At 42.7% G+C, this 20,662-nt stretch overlaps 1 protein-coding gene across 1 annotated transcript in view; it reads right to left on the reverse strand.

The window, feature by feature from the left end:
* The window catches only part of rbfox3a (RNA binding fox-1 homolog 3a), a 128,895-nt gene extending 124,882 nt beyond the window's left edge, over positions 1-4,013 (reverse strand). The window contains exon 1 of the mRNA XM_046069695.1: positions 3,846-4,013. Coding sequence (XP_045925651.1) covers positions 3,846-4,013 — 168 coding nt within the window. The remainder of the gene's footprint in view (positions 1-3,845) is intronic.
* Positions 4,014-20,662: the final 16,649 nt, after the last annotated feature.

Raw genomic sequence — 20,662 nt, forward strand, 5'->3', positions numbered from 1 at the left:
AATTTATAATTTTATATATATATATATATATATATATATATATATATATATATATATATATATATATTGATATTATATATACCACCGTCTTTAATCAGGTAATCTTATTGAGGTTCATTTTTTTGCAAGAGAGATCTAAGTACAGCAGATAGAAAGAAATGCAAACATAGTCAGACATTACAAATGGATATACAGCATCAGACTAAGTCACAGACATCACTAAATAGATCTGTAGATAAAAGTTTATATGATATCATCTGGTCCTATGGAGATGCTGGTGGCAAGCATTGTCTTACACGTTGCTCCAAAATCTTCCACCGGTATGAAACTGGGTTGCGATCTGGTGACTGTGAAGGCCGTAGCATTTTATTTGCATAATTTTCAACGTCACCAAACCACACAGTTAGCCCAGGTGTACCAAGCATCTGCAGTTGATGTATCTGTTTCCTTTAATTTGTCCTCGTCTTTATATTTGTATGTTACTTTTTATCACAATTAACACTTGTGTTGACTATCCAACAGTGGCATCCCCTTTGATAAATATTCTTATTGTTTACAAACTAGCTATAATCTAGTCAACCTGACTGTTCATACCTGATTTTATTTATGTTATGCAACTTCTATTGCATGTCTTTTTGTCCTGGTAGAGACAACCAGGTCAAATGGATATCAACTGAGGGGCCAGATATGCCAATTAATCCCTGCTATTCCTATATATTTTTCAAAAGGTCACAGAGAACCTTGCTTATAATGTTGATACTAGAGTCCAGCGTGAGAGTGGTGCTTTCACATGAAGGCCTGATTAATGAGTTATCCCCAAATTATGTTTTGCACCTGGATTGTACTCACTAATTAAAAAAATAAAGACATGGTTTACTTATCTAATGTATATACTGTATATACTGTACAAAAGCATTATTTTACCATGGCAAATGGGCTATGTTGTTTGTTGTTGTCAACAACAATAATTAAAAAAAGATTCCTTATTGACCATAAATTGCTAAAGAAGAGGGATTTACTTATTCATGTTGTATTGATGTATACATTTCAACACACATTCAGGCTTTGTTTTTACTTAAATACTTTAAGTTACACACAGAAAGGAAATGAAATTGTACACAATCTTTAAAGTGAATGTTGCTTTTACTTTTTTTAACTAAATAATGTGTTATGATAAGTTAGTAAAAACACAGAAAATCATAGTAGTTTTATGTGAAGACTGTGTGAATGTGAACACATGTTGTAATGATGTGTTTTGTTACGTTAAATGAACACAAATCTTTCATTTTATTGAACAAGAAAGTGACTACTTGTCATATGAACATAAAAACGGGCAGTTACCATGTGAATTATCAAAATACACATTTTGTGTGCACAGCAACAAAGTAATAGCCTTCAAACAAATATGTTTTTTTTAATGCTAATACCGAAAGTATTCATTATTGGTACTGGAACTTCCATGCTGTACAGTTTTATTTCCAATTAATTAGCTGATTATCTCACAAACATAACCAACACATATCTGTCCATGTAAGGTTAGCAAAGACATAGAGCTAGAGAACAACGTTAGAAATTACAATCCAACTACATATTATTTCTACCAGAGCAGTAAAATGTGAAGTTTAGCTATCTGATCTAAGCTTTCATGCTGTACCGTTTTTTTGCCAACTGATCAGCTGATTGTCTCATGAACATAACCGATACATTTCTGTTGACGTAACATTAGCAAAGCCAAAATAACTTACAGCTCTGGTAATAAGGTTACATGAAATTACAATCCAACTAAGGTTATATATTTCACAACATTGACAAGGGAATAAGTTACTTCTCTCTGTGATTATGGCCAGCTTCGGGCTAAAATCAATTTGCTAAAGTTGCTCTAACTTAATTACCTGTCCAGCAGAAAACAGGCAACTTCAGTGCAGCTTTGAGAACATTTGTCCTGCATCAGCTACTTCCATCTGGGAAAATCCACAATGATTCAATCCTTTATTTCTGCATCGTGTTTTCACTTATTTGACGACGAATATCCACATGCTGTCGGCTCGTGATAAATAATAGGTGTGTTCCTTCATTTGTCCAAGTTTCACTTCTCTTCTTACTTCTAATAAACCAGATGTTTACTTGTTTATTAGAAGTAAGAGTTATTTGAAGAAGAAATGTGCACTTGTTTTGAAGTAAACAGTTTCCTAACTTCAGTTCTCCTGAGGATCGGTTATTTGGATCTCCAGTCTTTGTGATCCTGCTCTTAACAGGGCTGGATGATCTCTGAGCATTGCTGATTGTAGTGAGAGCTACCGGATTGTTTGTCTGTTCCAATTCCTCTCTTCTGCTTCACTATCCGTTGTTTTTTATGTTTTTTTTTTACAATCTCTACTCCACCTCTACCTGTTTAATTGTGGTGCAGTGCACAATTAGCATATAAATTCAGGTTTATTAAACATGCCAACAATTAGCTATTGAGTTAGCTTGTCTGTTTTTTTGTGATGTGCTATGTTCAACATTGTGAATGCGCCAGATAACAGGGTTAACAGTGGAAAACAGCAGGGACAATGTTACAGTGGTTACTTTTTTATATATGTTACTGCAAAATATTACTTCTTCAGCGCCTTTAATTTGTTTATTATTTGCCTTAGGCTGTGAACAACGCTTCTTTCACTTAGCATTTTCGATCTCCCTCACAGTGCCAGGTACCTGCTTCCTTATTTCCTCTTCCCCCCGATTAAGGAGAAGCTCTAACATGTTGCATTCTTGCCAGTGTTGCATCTTGCACAATATGAGGAGAAAAAAACACTGTTGCAAGTTGTTCCTATAGACTGTAAAAAACAATAAATAATGTTCCTGGCAATTGACACTTAGCATCTCTCCAAAAAGGGGAAACGGGTCCACCCGAGTTTCATGTTTCCATCACTGCCCATCAGAGCTGAAGCCAAAAAATCATACTAGTACTGCTGCAGAGTTATTTGACCTGGAAATCAATGCCAAATGTACCCTTTCTTACAGAAGACAAAAGCCAGATGTCTCCACTGACGAGCCCTTCCATCCCTTCCTATTTTCCCCACATCAGGAGCTCTGAGGGTGGGGAAGGCAAGCGGGCCAACAACCCTCCTCAGCCTGTGCCTGCATGAGCAGATGTTCCACTTCATTGGAGGAACAGGGAGGTGGGTGGTGGTGTCAGAGGGGGTAAATCTCCAGCCTCCTATAGTAAAACTCTATTCAATAATGTGCCTGTGTGTGTATGTATGTAGGTAGATTTCCCCATCAGTAAACAATTGAGCAGCTTTAACCGGGCAGTATCTTAACAAGCTTGGGCTCGCTCACACACACACACACACACACACACACACACACACACACACACACACACGGGATAGACATCCTCACAAATGCAGCTCTGCATGTTTGATTACCAAATATGGAGTAAGAAGAAAGAGACAGGGAGACAGCAAGTACCATGTTAGTGAATGGAACACTGACCTATTCCCAAACTGCTCTGAAAACACATGGTTAACTGTACTGACCTGTGTGCTTTATAATCTAATTGTTGTGTAGTGGGTGGCTGCTAGAATGTGTTGTTGAGTTTTTGGTTGCAAGTGTGGAGCATGTAGTGACTTTGTGGATGATGTTTCACAGGCACAGGGAGCATTTAAGCTACCTATCTTGTTTTGATTTCATTTGCTACTATGTTCTCGAAAAATACAGGTAGGAGTATTATACAGTGCTGTAAGGTGAATAATTCCAGCTGGATGTATGTTTGCCCGGCAGTATATGGTACGAGGTAGATTTATTTAGATGAAGTATCTCACTACAGTAAAGCTGTGTGTGTGGTGCAGTTGTCATCTCACCCCGAACATTTGCCGGAGGTCAGGGTCACGAAAACGGAAAGGGATGTTGGAGACATGTAACCTCTTGGGCTGCTGCTTCTCTGATGAATCACTGGGCTGCAGATGAAGCTGCTGGGAGCTCTCCGTCTGTGCAACCTCATCTGCTTGCTGCAGGGAAACACACAGCATGCTCACATTAGCTCCTATTGTAAAATAGGTGAGACGCAAGGGGCTGGAGTGACTTGAAAAAAAGAAATCCTGTACAATAGAGGAGGAATGACAGAACAACATGGTAAAATACTGAGAATGGAGAAGATTGTGACAGTGAAAGACGAGGAAAGGAGGGCATCAAAGTGAGCTGTTTTAAACTCTGTGCTGACAAAGTGAAAAGAGTGTCTTTACTGAATTCACACAAAACACATAGAGCACCTTTAGTACAGGAAGTAGTTTACCCTTTATGTAGAGAGGTGGAAATTAAGGGGTGGTGAATGGACAGTTGACTTTCATGCAGGAGACTAGTGTTTGCGACCCATCATAGAACGATCACCATTCTTATTATTTAGTTGCCATACCCTAACCCTACCCTAATCTTAAAAAAGTGTTCCGTTCTTGGTGTAGTTAAGGTTTGGATCTCAGGTTACGGCCCTAATAACAACACAGCCCTAGTAGTTATTTAGCTGTCACTAAGGTCCTATCCCCGCCTTTTACAGTCATCACATTAAAAAAATACAATTGCTATTTTCTACCATACTCATGTGGAGATCTTGATAAAACAGTTGTATTCTGCATCCAAGATGGCGCTGAGTATAGCAGCCTCTGTGTTAGGTGCACTTTTTTTGTTTTTGTGTTAATCCAGTTTTCGGCTGTGATTCCTGGTGCTCTTTTACCAGAGAATAGCTCATTAACATCAGGGAAACAACTCCAGCGGATTTCCAGCTCTCTCGCTGTTGATTGGGCGGTGAAGCGCCGCAGGAGAGGAAAACTAGCCGGGTCACCAGTGCGCCTTCGCCATAGGGGTCTCCGCACACCGCTACTGGCAATATTTCTCTCCAATGTGCGCTCACTGTGCAACAAACTGGAGGAACTTCAGCTTCTGGTGGGGAAAAACAGAGACTTTTATTCATCTTCTGTTCTGTGCTTCATGGAGACGTGGCTGTGTGAACTGATACCGAACTCCGCGCTGCAGCTGGCAGGCTTCCAACTGGACAGAGCGGACCGTGACACAGAACTCTCCGGCAAAACAAAAGGTGGAGATGTCTGTTTTTATATTAACAATGGCTGGTGTACTGACGTGACAGTGATTCAGCACCACTGTTCTCCTAATCTGGAATTTCTTATCATGAATTGTAAACCGTTAACCGTTGAGGCCAACGTGCAGGACGCACAGCGCATGCTGGCCGACCGGATACTGTGTGTGGAGCAGACAAACCCGGACTCCCTTGCAGCCTGCTTCAAAGCGTCCACAAGGACCACTGGATTAAACGGCCACAGACCCGTCGCCCTGACCTCTGAGGTTATAAAGTCCTTTGAACGCCTTGTGTTGTCCCATCTAAAATCCATCACAAACCCACTCCTGAACCCCCTGCAGTTTGCCTACAGAGCCAACAGGTCTGTAGATGATGCAGTAAACATGGCCCTTCACTACATCCTCCAGCACTTGGACTCCCCAGGAACCTATGCCAGGATCCTGTTTGTGTATTTCAGCTCTGCTTTCAACACCATCATCCTGGCCCTGCTGCAGGACAAGCTCTCTCAGCTGATCGTGCCTGACTCAGCTGGATCACAGACTTCCTGACGGACAAGAAGCAGCATGTGAAGCTGGGAAAACATGTCCCTGATTCCAGGGCCATCAGCATCAGTTCCCCTCAAGACTGCATTCTTTCCCCTCCAAAAACCTGCATTCTATTGAAAATCCAGCAGGGGGTGAATCTTCTGGTTGCAAAAAGAAGTCCGGCTTCATTAGAAATAATGGGAAAATTACCCTACTTCTCAGCTGAATAATTACCCTAGTAAACACTTTCCTGATGAGTTTATGGTCTCAGTCGCTAGTTTCAAGTCTTCTTCAATACAAAATGGTGTTCATTTAGTAAATTATGGTCCCATTTATTTTAAAATAGACCACAAAGCAGAGTATGTTTCAGGGCGGGATTATTATTATTATATTATTATTATGATTGACAAGTTGTTACCATGGCGACGTGTCAATCAGGCTAGAGCCGACTCGTAAATTTAACCAGCGCCGTTGAAAAAGCTTATTAGGAGTCAGCTGTTCACTTTCTCTGGTGTGTACATTTAGTTTTAAGACTGTTGTTCGCTAGACAAAGTTATCAGCCCTGTTAAAATGACAGTTAACGTGAGTTACAGTTGCACTTAGCTAAGTAAGCTAGCTAGCTCCGCACATGGCCGTTAGCTCGTTACTTCCGGGCACTTCATGGTTGCGCTCTATCGACCAAACTCGAGGCTTCAAAACGGCAGTCCACGAACCAACGGGTGATGTCACAATGACTATGCCCATTTCTTATATACAGTCTATGGTCACACTAGGAGGACACCCCTGTGGAGACCCAGAACACACTGGAGGGATTACAGTTCCCCTCTGGCCTGGGAAGTCATCAGATCCTCTACAAAGTGCTGGGGAGAAGGATGTGTGCGCTACCTTGCTTGGCCTGTTCCCATCAACCAGATGAGAGGTGGAAAATAGACGGATGGATGAGCTAGGGAAGTAATGTTATGTCATGTTGCATTATGAGTATTTCAAGGATCAATCCACCATAAGCTTGAGTCTGTACCCCACAGCACTGGGCTGTAACAATTTGTGTAAATTGCAGGTTGTGTTACATCTAGTGTCAAAAATACTTTTTCACAGGCACATTCAGAAGACACAGCTGCAGATCAATGAAGAAAATATTCTGACAGTCACTAACAATGACTCGATTATCTGAGCCATTAGGTCCAACAAAAGTCGTTTGGTTTTGGTTGGCCACAACCAAAAGCACATTGAAGCCAGTCATAATCAGCCTTTTGTCCTAACAATCTATGCTGCAAATTAGGAAAACTGTAGGTTCCTACTTCACTGTTTGCAAGATTGATTACAGCCTAAACGATGGGTATACTGTACACTGCAGTTTGTCTGGGAAAGAAAATGGCTGGCCACCTGTTAGAATCTCTCATAAAAAAGGGGCAGTATCACATATCCAGGGCTGTTGCTGTAAATACTCTTTCCTGTCTAACGTTCTTGTCCAGATCTATTTAGCTAGTTAAGGATCACATCCTGTAGTATAGTGAACACAAATGATCCATGAGTTACTACAGATGCCATCGTATTTGTCCCTGAATTTGCCATACACTGTCCAGCAAACTTTAGACTTTAAATTGAAAAATAAATCAGCTTCAGATCCCCCTTCTTCATCATAGTAAGAAGTGTGGCATCATTTAGCCTGTCTTTATATTGACTCATCCCAGGACTCGAGTTTGAGACTCTGACTCGAGTCGCACTTAAGTCGTACACACAGTGACTTCAGACTTGACTTGAGACTCGTCCTCAAAAGACTTCAGACTTGACTCGGACTCGAGGTGCGGGACTTGTGAACAATGTTTATTTTTAGGAAGTGTCCAATGAGCTTGATGTTATTCCTCTCCCTGCGTTTCATATAACCTACCTACGTAACACATACTACGTATGTGCTGCGCTTGGCCACACGTGAGGACAAAAATGTTGACCACACGGGCAGCTGCTGTGCCATCCATCATAAGCTTTGGCTTTAAAACTTCATACAACAAGGCCCAAACAAAAGAAGCGTTGAATACATAGGTTAGTAACTTGAGGTTAGTAAACATGTTTAGCTCAGCATTGGCCATCTAATATTAGCTTGCTTTTTGCTTTAGCTACGACCTACGACTGTCGTTTGTTATGAAAATAGGAACAAGCGTTTTTTTGCTTGCCAACCTTATGGTAGTCAAATAACATAATCATTTGCGTCCCGCTGGCTGCCATCATGTTAATTATTAATATTGGCTGCAAACAGGTTACAGGTTTATTGTTGATCATGTAATGTTACAGTTTTATTGTTAACGTTACACTGGTTTAAAGATTCTGGGGGATGTGTTGACTTACTGTAGTTTGTAAACCATCATTAGTTGTAGAGGCATTGCACATTAGGCTACACTGTTGTGCTTTGTAAGTGAAAAACAGGGTACAGTTACTGAATTGCTTATAGATATGCAGTTTTATAAGCAGCCTGGAAGGAACGCAGCAGGTGATATGACCTCATTATCACTGCGAGTGACTTGAGATTTGACTTGGACTCAGAGACTCGTGAGCGTCTCTGACTCATCCTCTTCAAACCGAATTGCTTGCTTTGTGAAATGAATTTTAAGAGCACTTGCTCTTTTGACTTCAAAAATTCAAAAGACTGCTGCCAAACCCAGATCGCTTGTTGCATTTACCACCTAAAAACTGTGCTAATTTGTTTTTTTTTATTATGGGAAGCTCATGTTCATGTGGCAGAACACAGCCATGGGTGAAGCAGTGGCCTTTGGAAAAACAGGAGGACCTCCCATCATACTCAGGGAATCTGACTCCCTCTATGAAAGCTGGCAATATGGCAACTTGGCAGTTTAGTTATAAAGTGCAAAACAGCTGTTCCTGTTTAGTCATGATGATAAAAAAGTGTTTCATAATTTTTTGCATTTGTCAAGAAATTATTGCAAGAGAGTTAATTCTAAACAATTCAATAGTCAATAGTAGTTTCAAATTAAAGTTTTGAAATTCACCAACTCTCCCACTTCCTGGCCTCAGCTGCAGCCTTAGATGTGATCAGCTATCATTTCAGTTTTATTTATTTGTGTTGGTATTAGTGTCATATTCATTTCAAAAAGGAGTCTTTCAGGAGGTCGTAACCATCTGTCTGTTTCTAAATGTTTCAAACTGTGCTGGTGTGTTGTTTGCAGTGGGAAGCAAAAAAGGAGAGAGAGCAGAAGGAATTGATATACATAATGAATCAGAGCTACGTGGGGATGGAGGGATGAAGAGAGAAAGAATGAAAAAGAAAGACATGGAGATGGAACGATGATGTCAGCTAAACTTTCCCGATCAATGAGAGAGAAGTGCTGAAGGTAGCTGCATTCATACTGAGAGAAAGAGAGAGAGAGACAGAGAGAGAGAGAGAGACAGACAGAAAGAGCATAGGGAAAAGTAAGGGAGGGACAGTTCAGTGTTGCATGCAGGCTAAGTGCTGACTGAAGAGAGAACAGTAAAAATGGATAGACAGGATAGGATAATGGCATAACATCACACACACACACACACACACACACACAAACACACACACACACACACACACACAAAGCTGAATAGGCAAGGAGCGCTCCACTGAATGGGATGCAGCAATAATCAGCTTCCAGTGTGTGTGTATGTGTATGCGTGTGTGTGAGGAGAGAGAGAGTTGTTGTCCAGATTTTATTTAGTAATTTTTTCTTTTAATCTCATTATTACTTGACTCTCGCAATATTGTCAGACAGAGTTAGATAGTAGATGGTAAACAGAGTGAAACATTTAGCAGTCACCGAGACAGATATTTCCCTCAGGAGTTGGTAAAGACCAAAAACAGAGAAAAGACAGTGAATATTGAACTTAGAATCATCAGCTGGATACCACCATGAGTCCATATGAATGATAATGTTGTAACTGCTGAATGTGTAACTAAGCAACTTTTTTCTAAAAACCTGTGTCTGCTGCCCCAAGTGGCAAAAAATAATCACTTATTGCAGGTTTAATGAGGTGATGTGGTAGTGAATTGTTGAAACAAAGTTATTGTCATCACACAGGTTTGATATAGCCTACGTTAGAAACACGTGTTGAAGCAGAGTTGTAAGAGTTTTATGAAGTTCTAAGGAAGCGCTGAATATCTAGAAGTATCTCCGCCATTGTCATGTTGTTTCAGTGCTGTGTTAATAATGCTGTAGGTGAAACCAATAGAGGATATGATAAATAGGAACTAGCTGAAAGGTCTCACAAGGTAGATTTATTTCTACATTAGGGTTTCTGTGACACAGTGAAATGTCTATGCAATTTAACTTTCTTACGGTAGCTTTTAGAGTTATAAATGTTAATCATGCTTTAGTTGCCAGGAACATATATTGCCAGAAAACAAATTAAATACTTTGACAATCAACGTTATCTTTTAAAGTAAGTAAATTTTCCTTGTGACAATATAAAAATAATCCTGGAAACATTATCTTTTCTTAAAAAGTATTTGCTAATGCAAAATAGTTATACATGAATGTCATATTAGTAGCTTGTAAATGACCATATGTTTGCATTACACAGACATGCTACATGCTATGTTACATGCTTGAATGGGTGTTTCACCTGTTTACATTCACTTCACAAAAATCAGTTTACAGAGATTTAAAATTGATAACCCTCATAGTGAACCTGACGTCTGTGTAAAGATTTGTTGCACTGTTGCCAGCGGTTGATACTTCTTAAATTAATCTGCAGGTAAAACCACATTACTACAAATAAAACAATGACAACAATGAAGAATGGGCGGCTGTGGCTCAGGAGATAGAGCGGATTGCCTGCTAATCAGAAGATCAGTGTTTTGATCCCCTGGCACGCCAGTCTACATGTCAAAAGTCTCATTTTTAGTTACAGATTGTCATTAGTGGAAATGTAATAGAATTTTAAGCATGGTGATTGAATGTCTCTTAGACAAATGCACCTTAGTAGTTGTAGTTGCCTTCTCTACCTTAGTGTTTATGTCCGCTGGCTTGCCCCTTTGACTCCTTATCAGATCAACACATATAACACAGTTGTTCATCTTTTGCACAGATAATTCAACCAGGAGAGTTTCATGTCCATCCAAAGTGCTGCTACTGTCAGTCAGCATTGTCATTGTCATTCTAAAACCCTGGACTCCTGAGATAACTCCATTCCCTTTTCAAATATGACGGTGTTGGCAGACATTTTTTACTTGTGTTTTTTTCAAAAGTTTCCATTGGTTTTGTTGTGTGACTATAATTAATGTCTTTTATGTACTATGATTAGATTGTCATTTACATGGTGAGCTCATTTTACAATATGTGAAATAATCCTGTTCAAAGTAGCCAGTACATTACAAATCCCTATATAGAGCAGGTTTTGCTTGTTGATCCCTGTTCCACTGGAATCTTCCATCCAGTTTATGTGTTAGCACGTGGAGCTGGCTGTAGCCTTTCATTAAGCTTAGCACGGTATGGAATGGATTTAAGGCTGTAATCCCTCTTCTGCTTCAGTCAAAGCACTAAAATCCTTCTCTGCCCTTTCTTTCTTTCTTTCTTTCTTTCTTTCTTTCTTTCTTTTTTCTTTCATTATTGTGTCTGTGTCCGCCACGCATCCTCCATCCAAGGTGTGTAAGCAGCCAGGCAGGAAGAGGAAATAATTACATGAACATTATCATACACAAGCAGCACAAGCTTTCTCAACTGTCACCACAGAAACAGTACTGAGCTGTACAGTATGTGGTTGTGTGAGTTAGGACGGAAGCTCTACAAAACATATCTACCCAACCCAGCCTCCCTTATGCTAGTTACACACATAAGCAGCAAAAACCGTTCCAAACATCTTCACCTTATTAAACACTCGCAGATGTGTCATTACTGTGTTTTTGAGTGAGTGAACCTGTATGCATATGTGCGAGCGCATTTGTGTGTGTTATGTGCTGAATAAACAGAGTATCATCCTTAACCCCTGTCTCAGTCAGTGAACGGATAGGACACATTTGACACCAGAATCCATGTTTGAACAGAGACATAGGTTACCATCTTGTCCCATAAACAACCACCTGCTATCACATCTCTGAATTTCCATACTTGATACATCTAGCTGATCTCCATTACTAGTGATCAAAGTACATCCACTGAGGAAGGTCATGAGATGCAGTCGTTAATCTTTGAGCACAGATAACAATTGTATGTATGGCAATCAACTTTGCATCACTGGGTGCATGATAAAATTATTTTTTATTTTATGTTCAATATATATTTTTCATAATATGATATATTTTACACTTAAAACTTGCAACTAGTATCTACAGTATATGCAGTGATGTAAAAAGATTATTGTTAAAAAAATGCTAGGAGCAACTACCCAACCACAATATTTAAAAATATGTTCTTATTCCAACAACCATGTACCAAAATACAACTGAAATAACTGACAATTTGGAGAATTTCAGGTCATGGTAATTTCATTGACAGCCAGCATATTATTCAAGCAATAATGTAATGAAATTGCATCAATGCCAGGATGTCAGAGGCAACAGTGATAGGCTTATAGTAAAGAAAACTAGTAGTAAAATAGTAAAAAAACAACAACACAGTTTCAACCTGATATATTGTTCTGAATATATTTTTGACAATAAATGTAGTAAGTGTCTTTTAGGCCACAGTGAATGTGTGTATTGTGTGTTTTCCTTTATCCTGCAGTAACTAGGTCTCTTGACAGCAACAGTTACAGCATGTGACAAACTCTCCACAGTGACTGTAAAACACTCCCAGCTGCTGACTGTACTGTGACTCCCCCACTCTGGCATCACTGTCTATACACTCCTATACCTTCCCACCAGCTCAAGTCTTATTGGCCCTGACAGGTTGAAGGCTCCTCAACTAGAAAAAAGAGGTGGTGCAGTTAACTATAGTATGGACATCCTTAGTGCTGCCTGTGTGTACGTGTATGTGTGTGTGTTTTTGCAGCTCTTTGCTAAAATACAGCGGAAATATAGCTAATTTGCCAATGACAGGCAGCCACCAATTTCTCCCTGCTATGTGTATGTGCGGATATGTGTATCATATAATGTATAGTTGAAGTAATGTATTTGTACACTTGCTTTATCTCACAATAAATATATGACTAAAATCTTTTTAAATGAAATCTAACTGTCCTCTACCAATTCTGTATCTCTTGTGGATTTACTTTCTTGTCTATTAATTTTCTCTGATTTTAAAGTTTTTATTTGGAGCAAAGGTTGGGTTACTTTTTACTTTTTAAGTTTTAGGCTTCATGTTGTGTCAAAGAAACTTCAGAACGACAGCGTTAGAGTCAACTAGAGACTCTCAGTTTCCTGCACACTTCCCAGCAAGTCACCATGCTACAAAAGCATTTTGGCTGAGCTGTGCATTTTGGCTCTGAGTGCCGCGATTGAACTCTTTGTTTCAACTAACTTTCTCCAAACCATACAACCTTCAAAGGAGAATAGCACACCAAGGATTGGTGTAAAATAAACACAAGTTAAATATTAAGATGGTAGTTTATGATGTCAGTCTGCATCTCATTGCATTCTTAAGTCAAATTTAGCTCACTGCTCAGTTTTTATCCCATGGCCGTTTTAATAATAATCTGTTAGAGACACAGAGTTTTGTACCAAATAAATAGATGAAAGATGATATACTCACAGACAATTTTTGAGTTTGTGTTATTGATGAACAACAAGCATTGTGTGTGTTCCTTAACTGATTATGATTTAAAATCCATGGTGGAATTAACTTGTTAGAGTGCCCTAGAGAGCAAAAATTATTATATTATTATATTATATATTATATAAAAGTATCACTACACATGTCCCTGCAGGATTTAAGGGGGGGGTAAGGGATTCTTATCCAATATAATGTCTTTTTGTCAAAAGCGGCGAATATCTTCTCAAAGTCCACTAGCTGTCCATTCTGTCTGTGCGCTGAAAAATACTCCAGTGTCTATCCTCAGCTCTGGCTCTGTAAATGGGAAATTAACAAGGTGGCCCGCACCCTGCCAAACATTTCTGTTCCAGCTGTGGAATTGCCATTCCTGTGTCAAGTACATTACATTTCATTACATTTACTCATTTGGCAGACGAGTATCTAATACGAGTTACATTTGAGGAACAACATACAAGCATCAACAAAGCATCAATACAGTAAGAGATCTATGAGTCACAATACATACTAGTAAGAGCAGCAATAAATACTAGTAAGAGCTAATAGCACGTATGGCATCAATGGGGTAAATACAGGGAAAATAAATATAGGGAAAGAAGTAGGGTTAACAAAATAGTGCGATCAATACAAGAGAATGGTAAGGGTATAGAAGAAGAAGAGCGCAGAAAGTGCATGTTAGAGGTTAGGGGTTAGAGGTGTTATAAGAGAAAGTGTTCTTGAAAATGTGAGAGTGAGGGTTTTCAAAGTCATAGAGGGGACACCCCTTCAATGATGGCATGTGGTAGCTTGTTCCACCATTGTGGTGTTACAGATGAGAAAAGCCGTTGGAGGAGCGCAGTGGCCGAGAAGCAACGTAAGCTTGTATAATGGAGTTTAGGTAGATGAGGGCAGACTCAGTATGCAACCATTAGTGACTTGAATTTGATTTGAGACAGCAACATAGTCTGAAAAGGAAAGCTGTTCATCAATCATGATACCCAAGTTTCTCACCACCCTGGCTGGAGTGATGGTTGAGGAGTCAATTTGTAATTTGATGTTATGGTGGATAGATTGCTTAAGCTGGAATGACCAATACTTTAGTCTTAGAGAGGTTTAGTTGAAGATGGCAAGCCTTCATCCATGCAGATATGTACAAAAGACACTCCGTGATCCGTGCTGTGAGGGTGGGGTCGTCTGGTGGGAAGAACAGGTAGAGTTGCGTATCTTTATTATTTAGCCTTCATTTAACCAGGTGAGTCTCACTGAAACTAAAATCTCCTTTGCAAGACAGACCTGGCCAAGACGCAGGAGTGTTTTCCCTGAGATGCTTATTGCCAAGAGTGCAGATAGCAGAATCCTGTGATTGACTGTGTCAGAGGCAGCTGATAGGTCAAGCAGGACCAGTAACTGGAGGACTAGTAACAAGTGTTTCAGAAAAGCAATTAGTTCCAGGTCTTAGCAAATGGTGACAGCTGACAGCCGCTGTTTCCCGGCCTGCTAGTGCTCCAGCGGCTAGCCACCTGCCTGTTTCCTGTCTGGGCAGCTCCACTGTGAACCTCCACTCCTATGTGGGGACCTGTCTGGCCATCTTCCCCGGGTCCAGCTGTGATTCCCGGTGCTCTTTCACCAGGGAGGAGCTCATGAACATCGGTGGAACAACTTCAGCGGATTTAATTCCCACTTTTCTTGCTTCATCAGTGGAATTATTGGACATTTTGGTGAAGGGCTCACTCGCTGTCTTGCACGCTGTGAAGCGCCGCAGGCGAGGGAAAAGAGCCAGGTCACTTGTGCTTCTTCGCTACCGGCTACCGGCAATATTTCTCTCCAACGTGCGCTCACTGTGCAACAAACTGGACGAACTTCAGCTTCTGGTGGGGAAAAACAGAGACTTTTATTCATCTTCTGTTCTGTGCTTCACGGAGATGTGGCTGTGTGAGCTGATACCGGACTCCGCGCTGCAGCTGGCAGGCTTCCAACTGTACAGAGCGGACCGCGACACAGAACTCTCCAGCAAAACAAAAGGTGGAGGTGTCTGTTTTCATTAACAATGGCTGGTGTACCGACGTGACAGTGATTCAGCACCACTGTTCTCCTGATCTGGAATTTCTTAACTGTAAACCGTTTTACTCCCCACGTGAGTTTGCTTCATTCACTCTGGTCGGTGTTTACATCTTGCAGCACGCCAACGTTAAGGACACACAGAGCATGCTGGCCGACCGGATACTGTGTGTGGAGCAGACAAACCCGGACTTCCTTGTTATTGTTCTCGGTGACATTAACAGGGGAAATCTCAGCCAAGAACTCCCCAAATACAGGTAGTTTATTAAGTGTCCAACCAGAGAGGGGAACACTTTGGATCACTGCTACACCACAGTTAGCAGTGCCTATCACGCCGTCACACGCGCTCCACTGGGACACTCTGATCACGTGATGGTCCATCTGATCCCTGCTTACAGGCAAAAACTAAAGCTCTGTAAACCTGTAGTGAGGACATCAAAGGAGTGGACTAGTGAAGCTGTTGAGGACCTCCAGGCATGTTTGGACTGCACTGACTGGGATGTTTTCAAGAAGGCTACCAACAATCTGGATGAGTTTACAGAGGCTGTGACGTCCTACATCAGCTTCTGTGAGGACAGCTGCATTCCAACACGGACCAGGTTGAGTTATAACAATGACAAACCCTGGTTCACAGCTAAACTCAGACAGCTGAGATTGAAAAAGGAGGACGCATTTAGGAGTGGTTACTGGGCCGGGTGCAGGGCGTTAAAGTACAGGTTTAGCAGGGAGGTGCGAGAAGCTAAACGACCAAAAACCAGTTCTCTGCAAACGACACCACTTCTGTCTGGAGGAGGTTCAGACAGATCACAAACTATAAACCAAAGTCCCCCACTCCATAAACGATTCTCGCCTGGCAAATAAGCTGAACCAGTTCTACTGCCGCTTTGAGAGTCAATCGGACACCATCCCCCATGACTCCTCCACTCAGCTTTAGCCTCAGTCCACCACATCTTCCACTCCCTCCTCAGAGCTGGCCAGCTCCACCCCCTCCCCTCCTTTCTACATCACAGAGAGGGAAGTCAATGGTCTTTTCAGAAACCCCGCAAAGCAGCTGGGCCAGACTCTGTCTCCCCATCCACCCTTAAGCACTGTGCTGATCAGCTGTCTCTGGTGTTCACAGAGATTTTTAACACCTCACTGGAGACATGCCATGTGCCAGCCTGCTTCATAGCCTCCACCATCACTCCTGTCCCCAAGAAACCAAGGACCACTGAACTAAATGACTACAGACCCATCGCCCTGACCTCTGTGGTTATTAAGTCCTTTGAACGCCTTGTGTTGTCCCACCTAAAATCCATCACAAACCCACTCCTGGACCCTCTGCAGTTCGCCTACAGAGCCAACAGGTCTGTAGATGATGCAGTAAACATGGCCCTTCACTACATCCTCCAGCACCTGGACTCCCCAGGAACCTACGCCAGGATCTTGTTTATGTATTTCAGCTCTGCTTTTAACACCATCATCCCGGTCCTGCTGCAGGACAAGCTCTCCCAGCTGAGCGTGCCTGACTCCACCTGCAGGTGGATCACAGACTTCCTGTCGGACAGGAAGCAGCACGTGAAGCTGGGAAAACATGTCTCTGACTCCAGGACCATCAGCACCGGTTCACCTCAAGGCTGCATTCTTCCCCCCCTTCTCTTCTCCCTGTACACCAACAGCTGCACCTCCAGTCACCAGTCTGTCAAGCTCCTGAAGTTTGCGGACGACACCACCCTCATTGGGCTCATCTCAGGTAGGGACGAGTCCGCCTACAGGTGGGAGATGGACCATCTGGTGACCTGGTGCAGCCAGAACAGTCTGGAGCTCAACGCTCAGAAGACAGTGGAGATGGTCGTGGACTTCAGAAAGAGCACAGCCCCACCCTCCTCCATCATCCTGTGTGACTCCTCAGTCACCACTGTGGACTCCTTCCGCTTCCTGGGCACCATCATCTCCCAGGACCTCAAGTGGGAGCTGAACATCACCTCCCTCACCAAGAAGGCCCAGCAGAGGATGTACTTCCTGCGGCAGCTGAAGAAGTTCAGCCTGCCAAAGACAATGATGGTGCACTTCTACACCGCCATCATTGAGTCCATCCTCACCTCCTCCATCACCATCTAGTATGCAGCTGCCACTGCCTGGGATAAGGGCAGGCTGCAGCGCATCATTCGCTCTGCAGAGAAGGTGATTGGCTGCAATCTTCCATCTCTTCTGGACCTGTATGCCTCGAGGACTCTGAGGCGAGCAGGAAAGATTGCAGCTGATGCCTCCCACCCCGGACACAAACTGTTTCAGACTCTCCCCTCTGTCAGGAGGCTGCGGTCCATCAGGACCAAAACCTCTTGCCACAAAAACAGTTTCTTCCCATCTGCAACTAGCCTCATCAACAAGGCCCGGGCCCCCTACTGACACTCCCCCCTTGCAAACGATACAAATGTCTCTGCACATGTAAATACAGTTTCATCTCGTGTCGGGCTCAGACCCGGCACGTCGCACATATTTGTTGTTGATTGTTGGTCTTTGTTGTTATATTTTTATGTTGTCAGTTTATATATTTATATGTACACAATATTCTCTTCCATTACGTTACTTCTGCACGGCACAGACCCAGAATAATGCACATGTATATATCTGCAACGTTGTTCTTCAATTCCATAATTATATATTTCCACATTTATTTATGTTGACTGTATGTTTGTCTACATGTAGCACCTTATCACCACAGCAAATTCCTCGTATGTGTAAAACACTACTTGGCAATAAAGCTCCTTCTGATTCTGATTCTGATTCTGATTCTGATTCTCCTGCTCCTCGTGCCCGTCGGTGGTCTGACCGGAATCAACTCCGCCGGTAGTCCTGCCGATTCCTGCCCCATGTGTCCCGTCGGTGGTCCGACTAACACCAGCCGACTCCTGCTCCTCGTACCCTGTTGGTGGTCCGACCAGTGTCAACTCCGTCGGTGGTCCAGCCAACTCCTGCCTCATGTGTACCGTCGGTGGTCTGACCAACACCAGCTCAGTTGGTGGTCCAGCCAACTCCTGCCCCATGTGTCCCATCGGTGGTCCAACAGGCCGCACCAGCTCCGCCGATGGTCCGATCGACACCTGTTCCTGGTCCCCAGTCGGTGGTCCGGCCGACGCCTGTGCCCAGAGTCCAGTCTGTGTGCCAAGAGTCCAGGCTGTGGTCCGGCCGACGCCAGCTCCAAGAGTCCAGTCCGTGGTCCGGCCGATGCCAGCTCCTAGAGTCCAGTTTGCCTTCGCCGATGGCTTCCTGTTGGGTCCCGTCCTCGTTGTCAAGCTCCTACCACACCTCCGGAGAGGTCTCGCCTCCATGGGTCTCCTGTCTGGCCTCAGAAGAGCTCCTGCTCTTGTTGTTGACCTCTGGGTCGACCCCCAGAACTGTTTTGCCCCATTGATGTGCCTGGCCTTCTGGGTCGACCCCGGGGTTGTCCTCCTGAACTGTTTGTGCCTGTCCAGTACTCAGGCCGCCCGCCTGAGGTCCCCTGCCATGCTTTTGGGCCTTAACGCCACTGGCTGAAATAAAAAAACTAAGCAAGTAAATCACAACTTTTGAACAACTGATTTGAACTACTGAGGGCAGTATTCAGCATTTTTACAAAACGTTACGTTGTGTAACGGCACTCTCTCCCGACGAGTCCAAGCATCACAGACAGTAGCAGCCGAAGTTTCATTCTGTAAGTTTCACATTGCTCTGCTGCTTTAGCTGATGCTGAACCCATCAATAAATTTGATGTAAAACTGTTCACGGTTGCTGGTCGCATAAAGTTTATAATGGACGACAATGTTCTTTGCATCTTAGACTGTGACACAACAATGGTGATACTTACAGCTGTGGAAAGAACACCTCTCTCCCTTGTTCTCCATTCTTCCTTTATATCCTTGGCTAACAGCTGACAACAGCTGAATAACATAAGGTGCCATTGACTGGGTTCGCGCATTCATATCAATGATGGTGCGTTTGTGGATTAGTAACTGTAATAATATCATTGTTTTGCAAAATTAATCCATTACACTATAGTTACTGTTCATTGTAGATGTTCCTTTGGATGTATTGTGGAGTTTCCAGTGAGTTTCCGGTGTTTCTCATGCCCTTGTGGATTTAGTTACTTTTGTTGGACTTTGGATTTTTGTGTTTTTTTGGACTGCTCACACCTAACCACACCTGTAAGTTTCTGCAATAAACCTCACCAAATCTTGCTTGCAGGCTGACGTGGCTGACGTGCTGCGGTAAGCGTGTCGACTCATATCCGTTTCCGGTGCTTGTGTGTTGGTAGCGTATTGTGCTGCTCTCGCTAAATACCACTTAAATTTGTTAGATTACAGCGGCTAACTGTCCGCTAAGCACATATTCTTACAGTAATTTTGCCTAAGCACTCACAGTTCTTTCCATCTTTTAGTGACTGCTGTTCAAATCTCATAGTTGTTCAAAAGTTTTTGTAGCCAACGCTACAGTACTTTAGCTTAGCCGTTAGCGACTTTAGCTTAGCAGCTAGTGATGGCTTCTCCTTCTCCCTCTCCCTCTCCTACTTTCTCCTGCTCGGTGTGTCAGACGTTCAGTTACTCCTCTGCCTCCTTTAGCGGTAATGGTACGTGTAATAAGTGTAGTTTATTTGTAGACATGGAGGCGAGGCTCAGTGATTTAGAAGTCCGGCTCCACACCTTGGTAGATCAGTCTTTAGCTACTATTACTAGCCATCCCCTGGCATCTCCTGAGCAGCCGGGAAGGGGTGGCTGGGTGACTGTCCGAAGGAGGAATAGTCGTAAGCATTCAAAGCCCACGGGTCACAACCAACCTGTTCACGTTTCTAACAGATTTTCCATTTTGAGAAATGTGAAGTTAGCGAAGCCAGCGGCCATAGTTAAGTGCATCCCTGGGGCCAGAGCGGGCGACATTGAGTCTTATTTGAAACTGCTGGCTAAGGATAAACGTAAATACAGTAAGATTGTTATTCACGTCGGCGGTAATGACTCCCGGGTTACGCCAATTGGAGGTCACTAAGATTAATGTTGAGTCGGTGTGTACATATGCAAAAACAATGTCGGACACCGTAGTTTTCTCTGGACCCCTGCCAAATCTGACCAGTGATGACATGTATAGCCGCATGTCGTCATTCCGCCGCTGGTTGTCGAGGTGGTGTCCAGCAAACAATGTGGGCTTTGTAGATCATTGGCAGACTTTCTGGGGAAGACCTGGTCTGATTCGGAGAGACAGCATCCATCCCACTTGGGAAGGAGCAGCTCTCATTTCTAAAAATCTGGCCAAGTTTATTAGTGGACCAAATCCATGACAACCCAGAGTTGAGACCAGGAGGCAGAGTCGCAGTCTAACACACTTCTCTGCCCTTCTAT

Source organism: Micropterus dolomieu, linkage group LG14, assembly GCF_021292245.1.
Source record: "Micropterus dolomieu isolate WLL.071019.BEF.003 ecotype Adirondacks linkage group LG14, ASM2129224v1, whole genome shotgun sequence".
In the NCBI taxonomy this organism is placed as follows: domain Eukaryota; kingdom Metazoa; phylum Chordata; class Actinopteri; order Centrarchiformes; family Centrarchidae; genus Micropterus; species Micropterus dolomieu.